Here is a 16,055-nt window from a genome sequence, read left to right as displayed (position 1 = left end):
AAGCATCCCAGCCTTGCAGACCCCCCATTGGCGATCCCCGAGAAGTAGCAGAATTAGCAAGATTCCTCATCATTGCTAGCGTTTTTCCACATCAGCCATCAGCGTTTTTGCTTGCAGATTCAGATCAGCAGTAGCGTTTTTGTAAGGAGGCAGAACCAGCCAGCGTTTTAGTTTTCAGCCCTAAACCGCCTCAGATCCACAGCGTTTTCAGCCTCATGCACAGTAGCAGAACCACCCCAAAGTTGGTTGCAGATGCTCCCCCATTTTCAGCCATAAAAACGCAGCCAAAACAGTCATTTTCAGCCACCGAAACAGTCCCCGAATTCAGCGATTAGAAGCCTACAGATTTCAGCCATCGAGTTGTCGTTGTCATCACCGTCGTCGTCATCGGCATAGTCCCATTGCATCAGTCCATTGTATACGCATTGTACACCTTTGTGCAATCAAAGTAGACCACTCTCGCCGACGAGAGTGGGGCCTTCGGAGGAGGGTTTTACAACCTCACGGTGTCGTATCTCTTCTCTCTCCTTCTCTCAGTCTCATTCACTTGCACGCACAATATCCACTCACTTTGTTCGTGACCACAACACTCTCCATAAGACGGAAAGCTCTCTCTTTCCCTAAGAACTAAAAGGAACCTTGAGCAATAAGGATCACTAATCTTGAGAAAATACAACATTCATTCCGCTGCACCTAACAGGGTAGGGGGTGTTGGTTCATAAGGTACTTAAGCTTAGTGAAAGTTTTTCTTGGTTGAAATCTCGGAATGGTTCCTTCCTTTCTGCCGTCCTACTCGCAATAGCAGGTAATTTGTTGGTGAACTACTGGATACGAGATCAATAGTTGACCTTCCGGATGGTTGAGCAAACCAATTCATTGCATAAAGCAATGTTTCAATTTGATCCTGCTCTCATAAACACTCGAGAGTGAGTAGTCCCGGTTAGACATAACCATACCTCGTGCAAAAGAGCAAACAAGTACAATGCACTTTATGATTTCCGCAAAGATGTAACTTTGATCGAAAACCTGGCCTCTCACTTAAAGTTCGAGGGTCTTCTATTCAAGAACTCAGGAGTTAGATTGAATTCCCTTACTCCAAACTTTCTCCGGATAGCAACGTATTTTTCGAGGAGAAATAACAAAAATTCGTTGTTTCTGTGTTCAATGGTTCTTGTCCCACTGCGGGGATTGTATTCTATGTACAAATGAGGTGTACACTTTATTGCTGACTCCACCATCTGTTGCAAAGTATCTTGCAGATGCGTTTACAAAATTCGAGCAAAAGTCCTTCGTTAAATTTGTTCATCTTTTCTTTCTCAGAGAGGATCAAGAATGGAGCTACCTTGGCAAGAGTGAACCACTACTTGCTTTGACTCACTCGTGTTCCTATTGGGCTAACTGATCCCAATCTTCTTGGATGCCTTCCTCAAAGCGTAGAGGAAAAAAACTTTGCCGGAAAATTCAACCTTGAATTGAATTCAAGTCTTGTTGTAAGTTCCTTGCAGAGCTTTGGTATACCACCAAGTACTTGCAATCCCCTTGAGGTGCTTGGTCACATGCCTCACCTTCGACGCTTCTCAGAAATTGCCGTTTGCAAAGGCAACTTCATACTGTCGAATGAAAGCCGTAGCTTGCGGAACATCTTCCCTTCCCGTCAAAAGTATCAAACTTGATTGGAGTGTTCCTAGGTCTAGACACCTTCCTATCCTTCCTGAAATGACGGGATTTCTTGGCTATGGTTCTGGATTGATGTTCATGGATATCTTTTGGGTTCTGAAGTATCTCGAGCATTCCGCTTTTCAGATTCTCTAGGTTCTTGAGCATCATTGCTCTTGTCGCCTTCTCAGAGAATTCCAAGTCTTGTGTCGACTTTTTGCAGAGAGAAAAATTTTCCCAACTTTGCGAGCTTTTCCTTGCAGGACTTAGGTTTCCGCCTGCTTACTTCTCTCTTGGCTTGTCATGGATTCTTCCCGTATCTTCCCAGAGTCGTCCTTCTTTACAGAGAAAGAGAGGAGACCATGCTCTGATACCACTGTCACAAACGGGAGCGCATAACAATATAAAATATACTCCGATAAATAGAATTTATCACTTAATACTGAAGCCAAAGGATATAGAGAGAAATAGATAGAGAGAGATAGAGAGTGAGAAGATCGACACAGTACTGGGGACCAGAAGATGGGCTGGTCCCCCCCGTAATAGTATCTTTATTATTGAGCAGAAGTCTATACAAGCACTTGAACCGAACGTATTACCACGTTCGTTCTAGAATAAGACTGGATGGTTCCCGAAAGCCTCGGCTTCCGATTCCTAGGGCAAAACCCTATTCCAAGGAACTTCCGTTCCTTATTCCAAATCATTGAGAACCAAGGTTCTCGCCTCTGGATCACACCTTCCAGACTCAGGGCATGGCATCCCTGCAACTCTTTTCCGACTCTGTTTCCAGAGTCCTGTTCTTGTTGAACAACTCCGCTTTCTTGGACACGAAAGCCTTCCCTTGGGAATTTCAACTTCCGGATCACATCTCGAGAGTCTACCTCTCTTCGATCGGTGGATCTGCTTCCCAAACTTGGGTACGAAACCCTTGGGCTGATCTGGCTCTAGTTCCTCAGAGCGCTTTTATCTTGCAGAGGCTCATGCCTTCCTCTGCTCCTACTCCCTCACAAAGAGGAAGTACACCTACAATCAAATACTTAGAGATCATAACATAAAAATCGTACCTTCAAAGTCGTGACGCTCGTAACGCAACTCGGTTCTCGAAAAAGCAATTTTCCGGAAGAGATCTCTGCATAGAAAATCCTCTCTTCCAATCCTACACACAAAAGAGGTGTGTTCTTGGGTTCCTTCTCGTAAATCAGCCCCGTCTACGACGTTTATGGGCTGAAAACAGAGAAAATCAGCAGCTTGTCGCGATGAAAATACACTCCGTAGGCACTTCTTCGCGAAGGAACTCGCGCACTGGGTCTTGGCGACATCGGGTACACTTGGGACAGTCATGGGCATCACCGGCAAACGTCTTCTTTGCTAGTGAACTCTGCAGCAGCATCTCCTTCTTGCAAAAACTGATCCTCCCCTCTGAGTGAGGGCATGTGATGCTTTTATAGCTCCTGGCCACGGGCACGAATAGCTGCTCGATTAGAAATCGCGGCCGTTTTTTTTTTTTTTTTGGTTTTTTTTTGTTTTTTTTTTCATTTTTTCTTTTCGCTGTTCTGCCAGAAAAAGAGAGAGAGAAAACGTTGGCTGATCTGTTGCCTTATTTATCAGGTGGCTGTCCACTTATTAAATGGGCGGCCGGCGTATTTTAAAAATAGTCTGAATCTGCCCAAAAACTCAATAAAACCTTATAAGTTAAAAGCAATGCTTTCACAGCACTTCCCAGGCGTTCCTGGATGCAATCACATGCACAGTTGCAATGCAGACATAGACTTCCTCGGGGAAAGCATTTGCTTTCCCGAAAAGCAATCCCGCTTTCTCAGAAAGCATCCGTTTTTCCTCAAAGTTTTCTCTGAACCCATCTTTATTCAAGTGTTTGCTTTTTCCTTGTGCACAATTCTAACACAGTTCGGAATTTCCTCCTGACTATGGATAATTCCTTTCCGATGCACTCATCACCCACCTTGTGACGCATCAAGAATACCCATCACCTAGTCCTTTCCTTCCGAACTTACGGTACAATCTCCTTCACGATGCTCTGTCACCCATCCTATGACGCATCAAAGATGTCCGTTCTCGGATGGTCGGATACTTCTTTCCGATGCTCCCCGTCACCCATCCGATGTGACGCATCAGAAGTACCCGTTCCTGGTGGCCTTATAGATATTCCCGTTCTCAGTGCTCCCGTCATTACTTTGAATGACGCACTTGGAATACTCTGTACTCGGATGTCTCCAGTGAGAAAAACCCTCTCACTTAAAAATTCCAATAATTCATTTAGAATTATTTTTCTTGGTTTTCCAAGCGAGAAAACCCTCTCACTTATAAATCCAATAATTCATTTAGAATTATTTTTATGTCAGATAAAGCCAATTTAGCAACAGACCAGGGAGGACTATAACCAAAGGTTTCTCGACGTCTACCTTCCGATGTCCTTCTATAAGTTCATTCCCTTGGAGGACCAATGCGAGCGCTACACCATTGGATTACGATCACCATTGTAGGAATATTGTTTTTCCAAGCAAGTTTCGACGATGCAAGAGCTTATGGACCATGCTGCGGTCGGCTACAAAATGATGAAAGGAAAGTTTACCACGCAAGCAACTCCTGCCACTAACCAGAACTCCCGACAACAATGAACAAATTATCGGGAATCTCATGAAAACCAGCGTCAACCCTCATCTGACACATCGTCAACGAGACGCCTTGTTACAAGAAGGCCGATGCTTCGAATGTTTCCAAGCAGGGCATACGTCAATACATGTCCTGAGCGAGCCTCGACGTCCTCAAAGCAACCTTCAGCAGCAACAGGAGTGCAGATGGACCCTGGCCCTTTTATTTTAAATGACCAGGACATTTTGAGTTTTTTAAAGTATGGTCTGAAACCTTTAATTATTTAAAACTCACTTACAGAGACTTGCAGAAGCTTACAGAGAACTCGATTTTGTCTCTCATGCTCCTCTCTCGACCGTGCTCTCTCTCACCTACTCGCACTCCCGCGCTTCGCTTCCGCCATCACCTGCTTGGCTTCGGACGCGTACGCCGATGCGTAGCGCTCTTCGGTTTCAACTTTTCGCGATCAAAAAGTGCAAAAAAGGCCCAATTTCGCGTGAAACTTCTAGTTTTTCACGCACTTTGCCATGGATTCCTCTAGGTCGGATGTGCAGCGTGACGACACACCAGGTAATGTTCAAATTCCGTTCACGCATGCTCTATACACATGGATTACAAGTACCTTCCAGAGCTTCGACCAGCGTGTTACCGCTCTGGAAAACACGAACGTTCAGACGAACATTGGCTTGGCCTCTCTCGAAGGGGTCGTGCACTGGCTTAGTTCCCGACTGTCACGTGACACATCCAACCCTATGTGTCCGTGGACAAGCTACAGCATGACCAGGGTTCAATTCAGTCAAGTCAGCCTAGAATAGGAAGTGTTCGGGCACTTTTGTGAGTCTGTTCGCAGACCGTGTATGTCCAGATAGTTAGAGTAGATGCATATCCTCTGGTTGCACACATCATGATCATCACATTTCCATCAGAACCCATCAGGAGCATTTTTACAGTGCATAGACCTATTTTCCCTATTTTTGACATTTTTCACTTATTATTTTTAAGTGACTTTTGTTGGAAACTAGGTAGGGAAAATTTACTAAGTTTGTATATATAGAAACCTAGCGCTAGCACTTTCTGGCAAAAGAGGCAGCATGTCACGTGACACATCCCAACCCTATGTGTCCATGGACAAGCTACACCATAGCAGGGTTTCCGTCAAGTCCAGTCAAGTTAGATTAGAAGTGATCTGGCACTTTTGTGAGTCTATTCGTAGACCGTGCATGCCTAGTCACTCAGTGTGTCACAAAAATACGGAAGCGTAAACTGACGTTTAATTGTACTTCAAATACTCAAGAGAATTAGAGAGAGAGAAAGCTTGACACTTCATTGGGGACCAGAAAATGGGCTAGTCCCCCCCCATAAAGAGAATATCTTTATTACTAAGGGAGAGCACAGGAACGGGGCGAAAGCCCGTCCTCTATTCTTTCTTGGCCTTTTTCTGCTTCTGACTGAGAGAGTAGAAGAACTGCTCTCTGACTACTAAGAGGATCTATCCTCTTCTGCGAGATTTTGGGAAGCTCTCGTAGGGGAGAGTCTACCTTCCACAAAACTCATCGGAAGCTCTCACGAATGAGGGTCTATCTTCCGCTAACTGTGCCACTTTGGACGTGATCATTCCTGCAATCAACCAACCACAGAAACATGCAAAACACACACACACGCTTGCTGTAATTTTTTGCACATAACCAGAAATTGTTACCTGAGCGCGTACCAATGCCAAAATGGAGGTTCTTTTCGCGATGGAAATGCTCCAAACTTGGTGTATGTGTAGAGTAGGTAGTGGGGAATAAGATTCTATTAAGACTTTGCTGAAATTCACCCTAATACAAGTGATTAGGGGCTAAAAACAGGGAATTTGCAGCTGCTAGACAAGGGAGAAAGAGAGTTTTCTACTACTTTAGGCGATGAAACTTCTCCTAAAGCTGCATGCAACCATGAGAGGCCTTGTTCTAGGTGATAGGTGCTGAGAGGCTCCACATACACCACAAGGTGCTGCTCTCAAGCTTCAATGGAGAGCTTCACTGCGTAGAGGATGGTCAACTTGGGGGGGGGGGGGTAGTGCACTGTCAACCTGGCAAGAGGGGGAGGGGCTGCTCTCTTATAGCCTCCCAGAAGAGGAGGTGCTAGCATGAAGAGAGGGAGTGAGGGAGAGAGAGAGAGAGATTGCATGGGAAAGTGTGCCAAGTGGCACACTTACTTTAAAAATTTTAAACCATTCACCTTTTGACTTTAAAAATCCTATGCTAGTTAATGAAATGTGCAATTAAGTGTACAACTGCACACATAGATGCAACAAATGAAAACTTTATCTGCTCCCTAGCGCATGCCGTACCAGCAATGCTTTGGCATTACCTTCGCACTTGTCCAGCCATTTGGTCCAGCGCAAATCATTTAAGAATACTTTTAACTAACTTATCCTAAGGCCGTAAAATAATCAGGCCTGAGGGTTATTATTCTAAGGACCCCATCTCATTCCTGTGCTTGCACTAGCGCGTGTAATTTTCTGAGCCTGAAATCTGAGGCTACTATCTACCTCTTCATTGAAGACCCGATTTCCCAATCGCTAGGGCTTCATGGTATTTTCTGCTAGGGTCTCCCTGAGGTGCACTGGCCCAAACTTGGGCGCACCTGAGGCCCTAGAACTGCTAAATCTATTCTGATGTGCACACAACTAATTAGATAATTCTTGTCTCGTAAATAAATTAATTATTTACAAAGTCTGACTTAGTTACACAGTGTAGATGCATATCCTTTGGTTGCACCTTGCATAAGCATAAGCATTTCCATCAGATTCCATCAGAGTCAGTTTGGGGATTTTTCAGATAACTTTATCCCATTTTTCCCTATTTTTGACATTTTTCACTTATTTATTAAGTGACTTTTGTTGGGTACTCAGTAGGGCAAATTGGGTAAGTAAAGTTATAAGCAAACCCAAGTTAGCACAAATTGGCACAGGCTACTAAGCGACAGGTGTTCCCTCCCTCTCTCAGCAAGACCCTCTCCAAGCTTCTTGGTGAGGCCCATCCCCCTGCATCACCAGCCTATTGGTGTCGCCCTATCTTCTTGCATTGCCTAGCGCTTCCCCCCTTGCAGCTATCGCCAGCAACTTGAAGATTCAGCGTTTTTTCCATCAAGTTACTAACGCCAGGCAGTTCCTCAGCAGACTCAGCGTTTTTGCTATCCATTGGCAGCAGTACCCAGCAAGTACTAACGCTAGCATTCAGTGGCAGATCTGCAGCAAATCAGCATGTACAAACGCAAGGAAAACCCTCAGTAGGAGCAGCGTTTTCACCATCAGTTGCAGCAGACCATCCGCAGCCGGTAAGGGTAATTTGACACTTTCAAAACAGTTCATTTTCAGCAAGAAGGACTCTGCTGTGGCAGCATTTTCTCAGTCAAGATTCTCCCCCAAAAACGCAACCTAAGGGTACAGGTACCCTAGTGTTTTTCAGCAGTCATTTGCAGCCATTAAACCCGCAAGAAACAGCCCATTTTCAGCCCCGAAAACAGTCCAATTTCAGCCCGAAACAGTCCAAGAAATTCAGTGTATCGAAGATCCACAGTTTCAGCCCAAGTCGTCGTCGTCATCATCGTCGTCGTCACCGGCATAGTCCCATTGCATCAGTCCATTGCATAGGCATTGTACACCTTTGTGCAATCAAAGTAGACCACTCTCGCCGACGAGAGTGGGGCCTTCGGAGGAGGGTTTTACAACCTCTCGGTGTCGTATCTCTTCTCTCTCCTTCTCTCAGTCTCATTCACTTGCACGCACAAGATCCACTCACTTTGTTCATGATCACAACACTCTCTATAAGACGGAAAGCTCTCTCTTTCCCTAAGAACTAAAAGGAACCTTGAGCAGTAAAGATCACTAATCTTGAGAAATACAACATTCATTCCGCTGCACCTTACATTGGTATCAGAGCTTTGGAAGTGTTCTGCATTACTCAAGGGAAGAACCACAAGAACCACAATAATTTTTTTTGCTTGTTGTGATCGCACAAACCCAAGTTTTCTTGGGCGTCGCAATTCCTAATCGTGTTTTGTTGAAGAGTGACAGGAATCCTAAGAAAGAAGGGCTTGTCCAGCCTCCCCTTGTGTCTCTTTTCACTCATTGAGAACGGACCGTGCACTTAGCGGCCGGCCAATCGACGTGAGGTGGGAAAAAGCAACCCTGGTGTGAGCGCAAGGCCGCCAAGGGGTGCACCCCGTAGAAAGAAGTAGAACTCGGGTGAAGAGAAGATCCTTCTCCAACGCGATTTGCAAGCGAAAGAACCCCTCAAGAACCTCAAGAACCCAAGATTCTCACGAATCAAGGACCTCAAGAACCTCAAGACCCTCAAGAACCCAAGTTCCTTGCGAGCTTAAGACCCCAAGATCATAGTGCATGGTCGTCACCCGAAGCGGCATGGATACTTCGCATTCAGGTGACGAGCATGAGAGGTGACGAAGGATTTTCCCCACCAGGAGATTTTTCCTACCCTCCCTCTTCGCCATCTACGCCAGACCCTATGGAGGCAATGATGAAGCAGATGATGGCCACGATGGATAGACAGGAAGACAAGGGCCTTGCTTTAGAACGCGAGCACGACGCAAGAAAAGAAAGAAAAGAACTAAGGAACGAAGAAGCGGTAGCACGAAACGCAGCATTGGAGGCCGATCGTGCCGCTCATAGATTGTCTTTGGAGACCGAGCGTGAAGTTCGACGAGAGCTACGCACTCAAGAATTGCTTGCCCAAGTTCTCGCCTCGAAGACCGAACCACCCAAAGATCATGGGAGTTTCTCTCGTGGTGCAAGCCATGATGCGGATTCCAACAACCCAGTCACCGAAAAAGTGACTTTCAGTAAGTATGATGGTAAGATGGATGCTACGGTGATTCATTCTTGGTTGCATCAATTTAATGCTTATTTTGCGACAACTAAGAAAACAGGAAATAGCAAAGTTTTGACGGCAGCTATGTACCTTGCCGGTGATGCCATTAATTGGTACCATGCATGGCAAGAGGCACAGCTAGCCGCGCACCTAGAGGCAGCCGACGATTTCACGCCCCTCTCTTTTAGTTTGGTTGATTTCCAAGACAAGCTCAAGGCGCGGTTTATACCACCTCAGTATTTTGCACGCTTGAAAGAGGATTGGCGTAATCTCAAGCAACATGGTATGCCAGTCATGTCTTTTTCTAACCGTGTTTTGCAACTAGGCACTCAACTACGCAAGTCGGATGATGAGCGCAAAGAGGCTTTTCTCTTTGGGTTAGACGAATACATCAAGTTTGATGTTGAAGTCTTTGACCCGGCAGATCTCAACAAGGCGGTAGCAATTGCTCTCGCCCAAGAGATGAAGCACAAGAGAAAGCCTAAGGAGAACAAGTCTTCTCAAGGGACATCTCAGAATTCTCAAAACACACAGAATGGTAAGAATGGTAATTCTTCTAGCCCTTCTTTCTCTAATTCCTTGGAAAAGAACTCTAACAATGAATCTAAGGGTAAAGCTAAAGCACTTGCAAAACCTAAGCTAACCCCTGATGAAAAAGCCTCTCAAGGAATTATAGGAGGATACTTCACGGCGGAAGAACAAGTGATTTATGCTAAAGAAGGTAGATGTTTTCAATGTCACATTAAGGGTCACATTAAGAAAAATTGTCTTTCGTACTGAGGAGAGCTTGCATTCTTTGCCTCTCATCTCGCCTGTACAGGTAAAGCGTGAATTACGACGAGGAGCACAAGCGGTATTCATTTATGCTGCTCCAGTTTCCCAGAGCATACAGGCTCCAGGTAAGTATTCGGAGTTGTTTACGAAATTTAAACACCTCTTTTTGCAGGATGATCTTCCACCTCGTCTCCCACCAGAGTGGTTGGAGGACCACCGCATCGAGCTTATGGAGGGAGCGCAGCCGGTCAGTAAGGCTCCCTACCGTTTAAACAAGTCACAGGAGGAAGAATTAGAGCGACAACTCTCGGAGTTGGTGGCTAGAGGATTCATACGTCCTAGTGTGAGTCCTTTTGCTGTCCCTATTTTGTTCGTTCGCAAGAAGGATGGTTCATCTCGTTTGTGTGTTGATTACAGGGCATTAAACAAGATGACCGTCAAGAACAAGTTTTCGATGCCTCGCATTGAGTATATCTTGGATAGGCTCAATGGGGCAAAGGTTTTCAGCAAGGTCGATCTCGAAAGTGGATACCATCAGGTACGGGTATTCAAAGGCGACATTTTCAAGACTGCCTTTCGCACCGAGCGAGGACAATGGGAGTATATTGTTATGCCTTTTGGATTGACAGGAGCCGTGGGTACATTCAACCGTCTCATGGTAGGTCGTTTCGGCGACATGGTAGGTGTATGTGTGTTCATCTTTTTAAATGATATTCTCATTTTTTCTGCATCGTGGGAACAACATGAAAGAGATGTTGAAAGGGTACTAACTCGTTTGGATGAGTGTCAGTTGTACATTGCAGCTAAGAAGTCTAAATTTTTTCTTACTGAAGTCACTTATCTGGGTTATATCATTTCTGCAGAAGGCGTCAAGCTAGACCCCGCGAAGGTGGAACAGGTTCGTAATTGGGATTTGTCCAAAACTGCATATGATGTGCGTTCTTTTCTTGGTTTATGTCAAGCATATAGTTCGCACATAGAGAATTTTGCACGCATTGCTGCACCGCACCTATGACTGATGTTTTGAAAGGGGTAAAGACTCGCCGTCAGCGCGTAGACTTGCCCGAGGCAGTCATTGAGGCTTTCGCAGCTCTCAAGGTTGCGGTGACAGAAGCACCGTATCTTATCCTTGCCTCTTGGGATGATCCCTTTGAGGTATGGACGGATCTGAGCAATGTCGCCATAGGCGCTGTGCTCCAGCAGCATGGTCGCCCAGTAGCTTTCCTTAGTTGGAAGCTCAATAGTGCGGAAAAGAATTATTCAGTTTATGATAAAGAACTTTTGTCTGTCATTCACTCTCTTAAGCATTGGAAGCATTTTTTGTATGATAGAGAGTTTACAGTGCGTACAGATCATCAAGCCCTCAAGTGGCTCCAGTCTATGCCTAGTGCACATTGGAGTGATCGCCAAGCGCGGTGGTCACAAATTTTTGAGCAATTTGGAGGTTTGATTGAGTATGTAAGCTAACCCTGTTGCAGATGCGTTGAGTCGCAAAGGACAGATTTTGGCTCCCGAGTCAAGAACCACATTTTCTATACAGGGTGAGTCTTTTGACAGCATGAAGAATCAGTATGCAGATTCGGAGTTTGGTAAGTATTGGTTGCAGGCTCTTGCTTCCCAAGGGCCCAGCAACTATTTCATTCGTGATGGATTGTTATTTTTTTGTCAGCGTCTATGTGTTGCTCTTTCTCAGGCTAGCCATATTGCATGATGCATATGACTCTCTCACGGGTGGGCACAGGGGTATGAACACCACATTGGAAAAGATTGAACGATTTTTCTATTGGCCTAAAATGCGAAAAGATGTGTTTAGTTATGTCACACATTGCACTATATGTCAAAAAGTAAAAGCTCCTCGGGGTAAGCAGCAAGGCCTCTTGCTTCCATTGCCTATTCCCGAGGGACCTTTTCAGGATATCTCTATGGATTTTGTGACTAACTTACCACCAAGTCAGCATTCAAGGAACACTCAATGTTTAACTATTGTTGATTGTTTCAGCAAATTTTGCATGTTGATTCCTTGTAAGGCCACAGTTATTGCACAAGATGTTGCACGATTGTTCATAAAGCATTGGTACCCCCTCTGTGGTTTGCCAAAGTTTCAGATAGGGATGTTGATGTTAAGTTTACGTCCAACTTTTGGCATGCACTCTTTGAAAATTTTGGCACAAAGTTGAATTTTTCATCCGCTTTTCATCCACAGTCAGATGGTCAAACGGAAATGTATAATCAGTTGGCTTTTGATGTGTTGAAATCTTATGTTCATGATCAGCAGTCTCAATGGGAGCTCTATCTCCCATTGGTACAGGCTATTCTCAATGATTCCTTCTCTTCTGCTATTCGTCGAACTCTATATGAGGCAGCTTTTGGCCGTCGATTCCAGTGATTGTTGACTCGATCGGTCAGTCAAATGCCAGATGCCAATGCTGAGAGTCAATCATTGGATGAGATTTCTGAGAGTGTGAAGCTTCGGCTAAGCAAGGCTCAGGAATCTTATTCTCAACAGGCTAACAAGCATCGTCAGGAGGTCTCGATCAAGGAAGGAGATTGGGTGTATCTACGAATTATGAAACAGCGTCTTAAGCAAGTTGGAAAGAAATGTCCTAAGTTATCTTTTCGTATGTATGGTCCATTTCCTAGTCATCAAAAAGATCAATGAGGTTTCAATGAAATTGAAGTTGCATAACTCATAGTCAATGCACAACGTTTTCTATGTTTCTTGGTTGAAAGTGTTTCAGGGAACACCTCCAAAGGACGTTTCGGAAGAAGAAGAACCGGAGATCATCGATGAAGCAGAAGTCATGGAGCCGGAGCAAGTCTTGTTGCATCGGTTTCGCCATGGTTCGAAGAAACAAGTACGACAGCATTTTTTGAAGTTCAAAGATCAAGGAACCCATGAAGCGGTGTGGGCAGACGAAGAGTTCTTCAAGGATTATCCAGAGTTGTTGGCTGACTACAAGGAAGCTATGCAGCTCGGTACCAGTACCTCACTTTAAAAAGAAGGGGATGTCACGTGACACATCCCAACCCTATGTGTCCGTGGACAAGCTACACCATAGCAGGGTTTCCGTCAAGTCCAGTCAAGTTAGATTAGAAGTGATCTGGCACTTTTGTGAGTCTATTCGTAGACCGTGCATGCCCAGTCACTCAGTGTAGATGCATATCCTCTAGTTGCACCTTGCATAAGCATAAGCATTTCCATCAGATTCCATCAGAGTCAGTTTGGGGATTTTTCAGATAACTTTATCCCATTTTTCCCTATTTTTGACATTTTTCACTTATTTATTAAGTGACTTTTGTTGGGTACTCAGTAGGGCAAATTGGGTAAGTAAATTTATAAGCAAACCCAAGTTAGCACAAATTGGCAGATGAGCCAAGGAGCACAGCAGGCTACCAAGCGACAGGTGTTCCCTCCCTCTCTCAGCAAGACCCTCTCCAAGCTTCTTGGTAAGGCCCATCCCCCCGCATCACCAGCCTATTGGTGTTGCCCTATCTTCTTGCATTGCCTAGCGCTTCCCCCCTTGAAGCTATCGCCAGCAACTTGAAGATTTAACGTTTTTTCCATCAAGTTACTAACGCCAGGCAGTTCCTCAGCAGACTCAGCGTTTTTGCTATCCATTGGCAGCAGTACCCAGCAAGTACTAACGCTAGCATTCAATGGCAGATCTGCAGCAAATCAGCATGTACAAACGCAAGGAAAACCCTCAGTAGGAGCAGCGTTTTCACCATCAGTTGCAGCAGACCATCCGCAGCCGGTAAGGGTAATTTGACACTTGCAAAACAGTTCATTTTCAGCAAGAAGGACTCTGCTGTGGCAGCGTTTTCTCAGTCAAGATTCTCCCCCAAAAACGCAACCTAAGGGTACAGGTAACCTAGCGTTTTTCAGCAGTCATTTGCAGCCATTAAACCCGCAAGAAAAAGCCCATTTTCAGCCCCGAAAACAGTCCAATTTCAGCCCAAAACAGTCCAAGAAATTCAGCGTATCGAAGATCCACAGTTTCAGCCCAAGTTGTCGTCGTCATCATCGTCGTCGTCACCGGCATAGTCCCATTGCATCAGTCCATTGCATACGCATTGTACACCTTTGTGCAATCAAAGTAGACCACTCTCACCGACGAGAGTGGGGCCTTCGGAGGAGGGTTTTACAACCTCTCGGTGTCGTATCTCTTCTCTCTCCTTCTCTCAATCTCATTCACTTGCACGCACAAGATCCAGTCACTTTGTTCATGATCACAGCACTCTCTATAAGACGGAAAGCTCTCTCTTTCCTTAAGAACTAAAAGGAACCTTGAGCAGTAAAGATCACTAATCTTGAGAAAATACAACATTCATTCCGCTGCACCTTACACAGCAGGAGCACCTTGCTTAACAGGCAACTTCTCAGCATGACACCCCCCCCCCCCCCCCCCCCCCCCCCCCCCCCCCCCCCCCCAAGCAAGGCCTAGCGTTTTTGCAACACAACATCAACACTAGCATTTTTGCACCATAGACCAGCCCTGGCGTTTTTGCACAGCAGATGAGCCCCGGCGACCATAGCAGACAACAAATCCACTAGCGGTAGCAGATTCTATAGTAGTTAGCAGATTTCCACTGCAGCAGAAGATTTTCAGCCCTAGCGTTTTTGCATCTGCAAGACACCTAAGCGTTTTTGCAGATCTTCGCGACGGAATCAGCCCTAGCATCAACGTTTTCAGTTTTCAGCACTTAGGCACAGCAGAACGACCCTTGAACCTCGTAGATCTCACCTTCCCGCAGCAGATCCTCGCCGCACGGTCAGATCGCGCGAAGTTTACAGTTTCAGCCCGGAAAACGCAGATTTCAGCATCTGCGTTTTCAGCGCATCGTCGTTGCATCGTCGTCATCGACATCGTCACCGACATAGAGTCAAAATTCAGCAAATAAAGATTTGCAGATTTCAGCCATTAGCATTTTCAGATTTCAGCCCGTCTCTTCGTCGTCCTCATCGTCGGCAAGTCCAAAGCATTGTAGAGATTTGTGCAATCATAAGTAGATCGCTCTCGCCATAGAGAGTGGGGCCTTCGGGGAGGGTTTGATACCATTCTGGTGTCGTATTCTTCTCTCTCTATCTCTCTGTCTCAGCACCTTCATTCACAGTGTTCATCCACTTTGTTTGTAATCACTTGCACTCTCTCATTAAAGAACGGAAGGCTCTCCCTTCCCTAAGTAAAAGAAACCCTTGAGCACAGTTCGGAGCACTCATTTTGAGCAAAGTTCAACTTTCACTTCCGTTGCACCTTACATTGGTATCAGAGCTCTGGCAGTGTTCTGTATCCCTCAAGGAAAGAACCACAAGAACCACATAATTTATTTTTTTGCTTGTTGAGGTCGCACGTAACCCAAGTCCTCTTGGGCGTGTCGATTCCTAATCGTGTTTTTGAAGAGTGACAGGAAACTCAAGAAAGAAGGGTTTGTCCAGCCTCCCCTTGTGCCTCTTTTCACTCATTGAGAGCGGACCGTGCACTTAGTGGCCCGCCAATCGATGTGAGGTGGTAAAAAGCAACCTTGGTGTGAGCGCAAGGCCGACAAGGGGTGCGCCCGCAAAAAAGAGCAGAACTCGAGTGAAGAGACGATCCTTCTCTAACACAAATTGCAAGCTAAAAAAGAATTTCAAGAACCTCAAGACCTGCAAGAACCTGAAGAACTCAAGAATCCAAGTTCCTTGTGAACTTAAGAACCCAAGACCACAAGAATCCACGACTTAAGTTGATGGTCATCACTCGAAGCGGAATGGATACTTCGCTTGGAGGTGATGAGCATGAGAGAGGCGAAGAAGAATTTTCCCCACCAAGAGGGTTTTCCGACCCTCCCCCTTCCCCATCTACGCCAAGGATTTTATAAAAGCAGTTGTTTATGGAAAGGAAGTTAGAACGCGAAGCAAGAAAAGCAGAAGGAATGGCCGACTTTGAGCATGAGCGCGAGCAAGCATGCTTGGAGGTCGCAAAAAGAAAAGCAGAAGTAGAGCGTGAACGCAGCCATAGAGCGTGAGCACGAGCAAGCACGCTTGGAAGCCAAAGCACGAGAAGCAAAGTTGGATCGCGAGAACAAAGGAAGAGAAGCCGAATTCGATCGCGAGAACAAAGCAAGACAAGCAGCATTTGATCGCGAGAACAAAGCAAGACA

The 16,055-nt window shown here is 45.5% G+C and overlaps 2 protein-coding genes across 2 annotated transcripts in view; both read left to right on the top strand.

Moving 5' to 3' along the window:
- The window catches only part of LOC147459769 (ATP sulfurylase 1, chloroplastic-like), a 57,474-nt gene that overhangs the window by 35,166 nt on the left and 6,253 nt on the right, over positions 1 to 16,055 (top strand). The gene's annotated exons all lie outside the window — the stretch shown is intronic.
- Positions 6,845 to 10,465, top strand: LOC147459770 (uncharacterized). Its single transcript, XM_086509901.1, has 2 exons — positions 6,845 to 10,257; positions 10,332 to 10,465. The coding sequence occupies exon 1, from the start codon at positions 8,703 to 8,705 to the stop codon at positions 9,918 to 9,920; it is 1,218 nt and encodes a 405-aa protein (XP_086366027.1). The 5' UTR covers positions 6,845 to 8,702; the 3' UTR covers positions 9,921 to 10,257; positions 10,332 to 10,465.

This window comes from Adiantum capillus-veneris, chromosome 4, assembly GCF_014529385.1.
Source record: "Adiantum capillus-veneris isolate H3 chromosome 4, ASM1452938v2, whole genome shotgun sequence".
In the NCBI taxonomy this organism is placed as follows: Eukaryota; Viridiplantae; Streptophyta; class Polypodiopsida; order Polypodiales; family Pteridaceae; genus Adiantum; species Adiantum capillus-veneris.
This window is presented reverse-complemented; position numbering and strand designations above follow the sequence as displayed.

Bases quoted from the DNA above. Each gene is read 5' to 3' on its own strand.
- LOC147459770 (XM_086509901.1), top strand. From the start codon at position 8,703: ATGAGAGGTGACGAAGGATTTTCCCCACCAGGAGATTTTTCCTACCCT.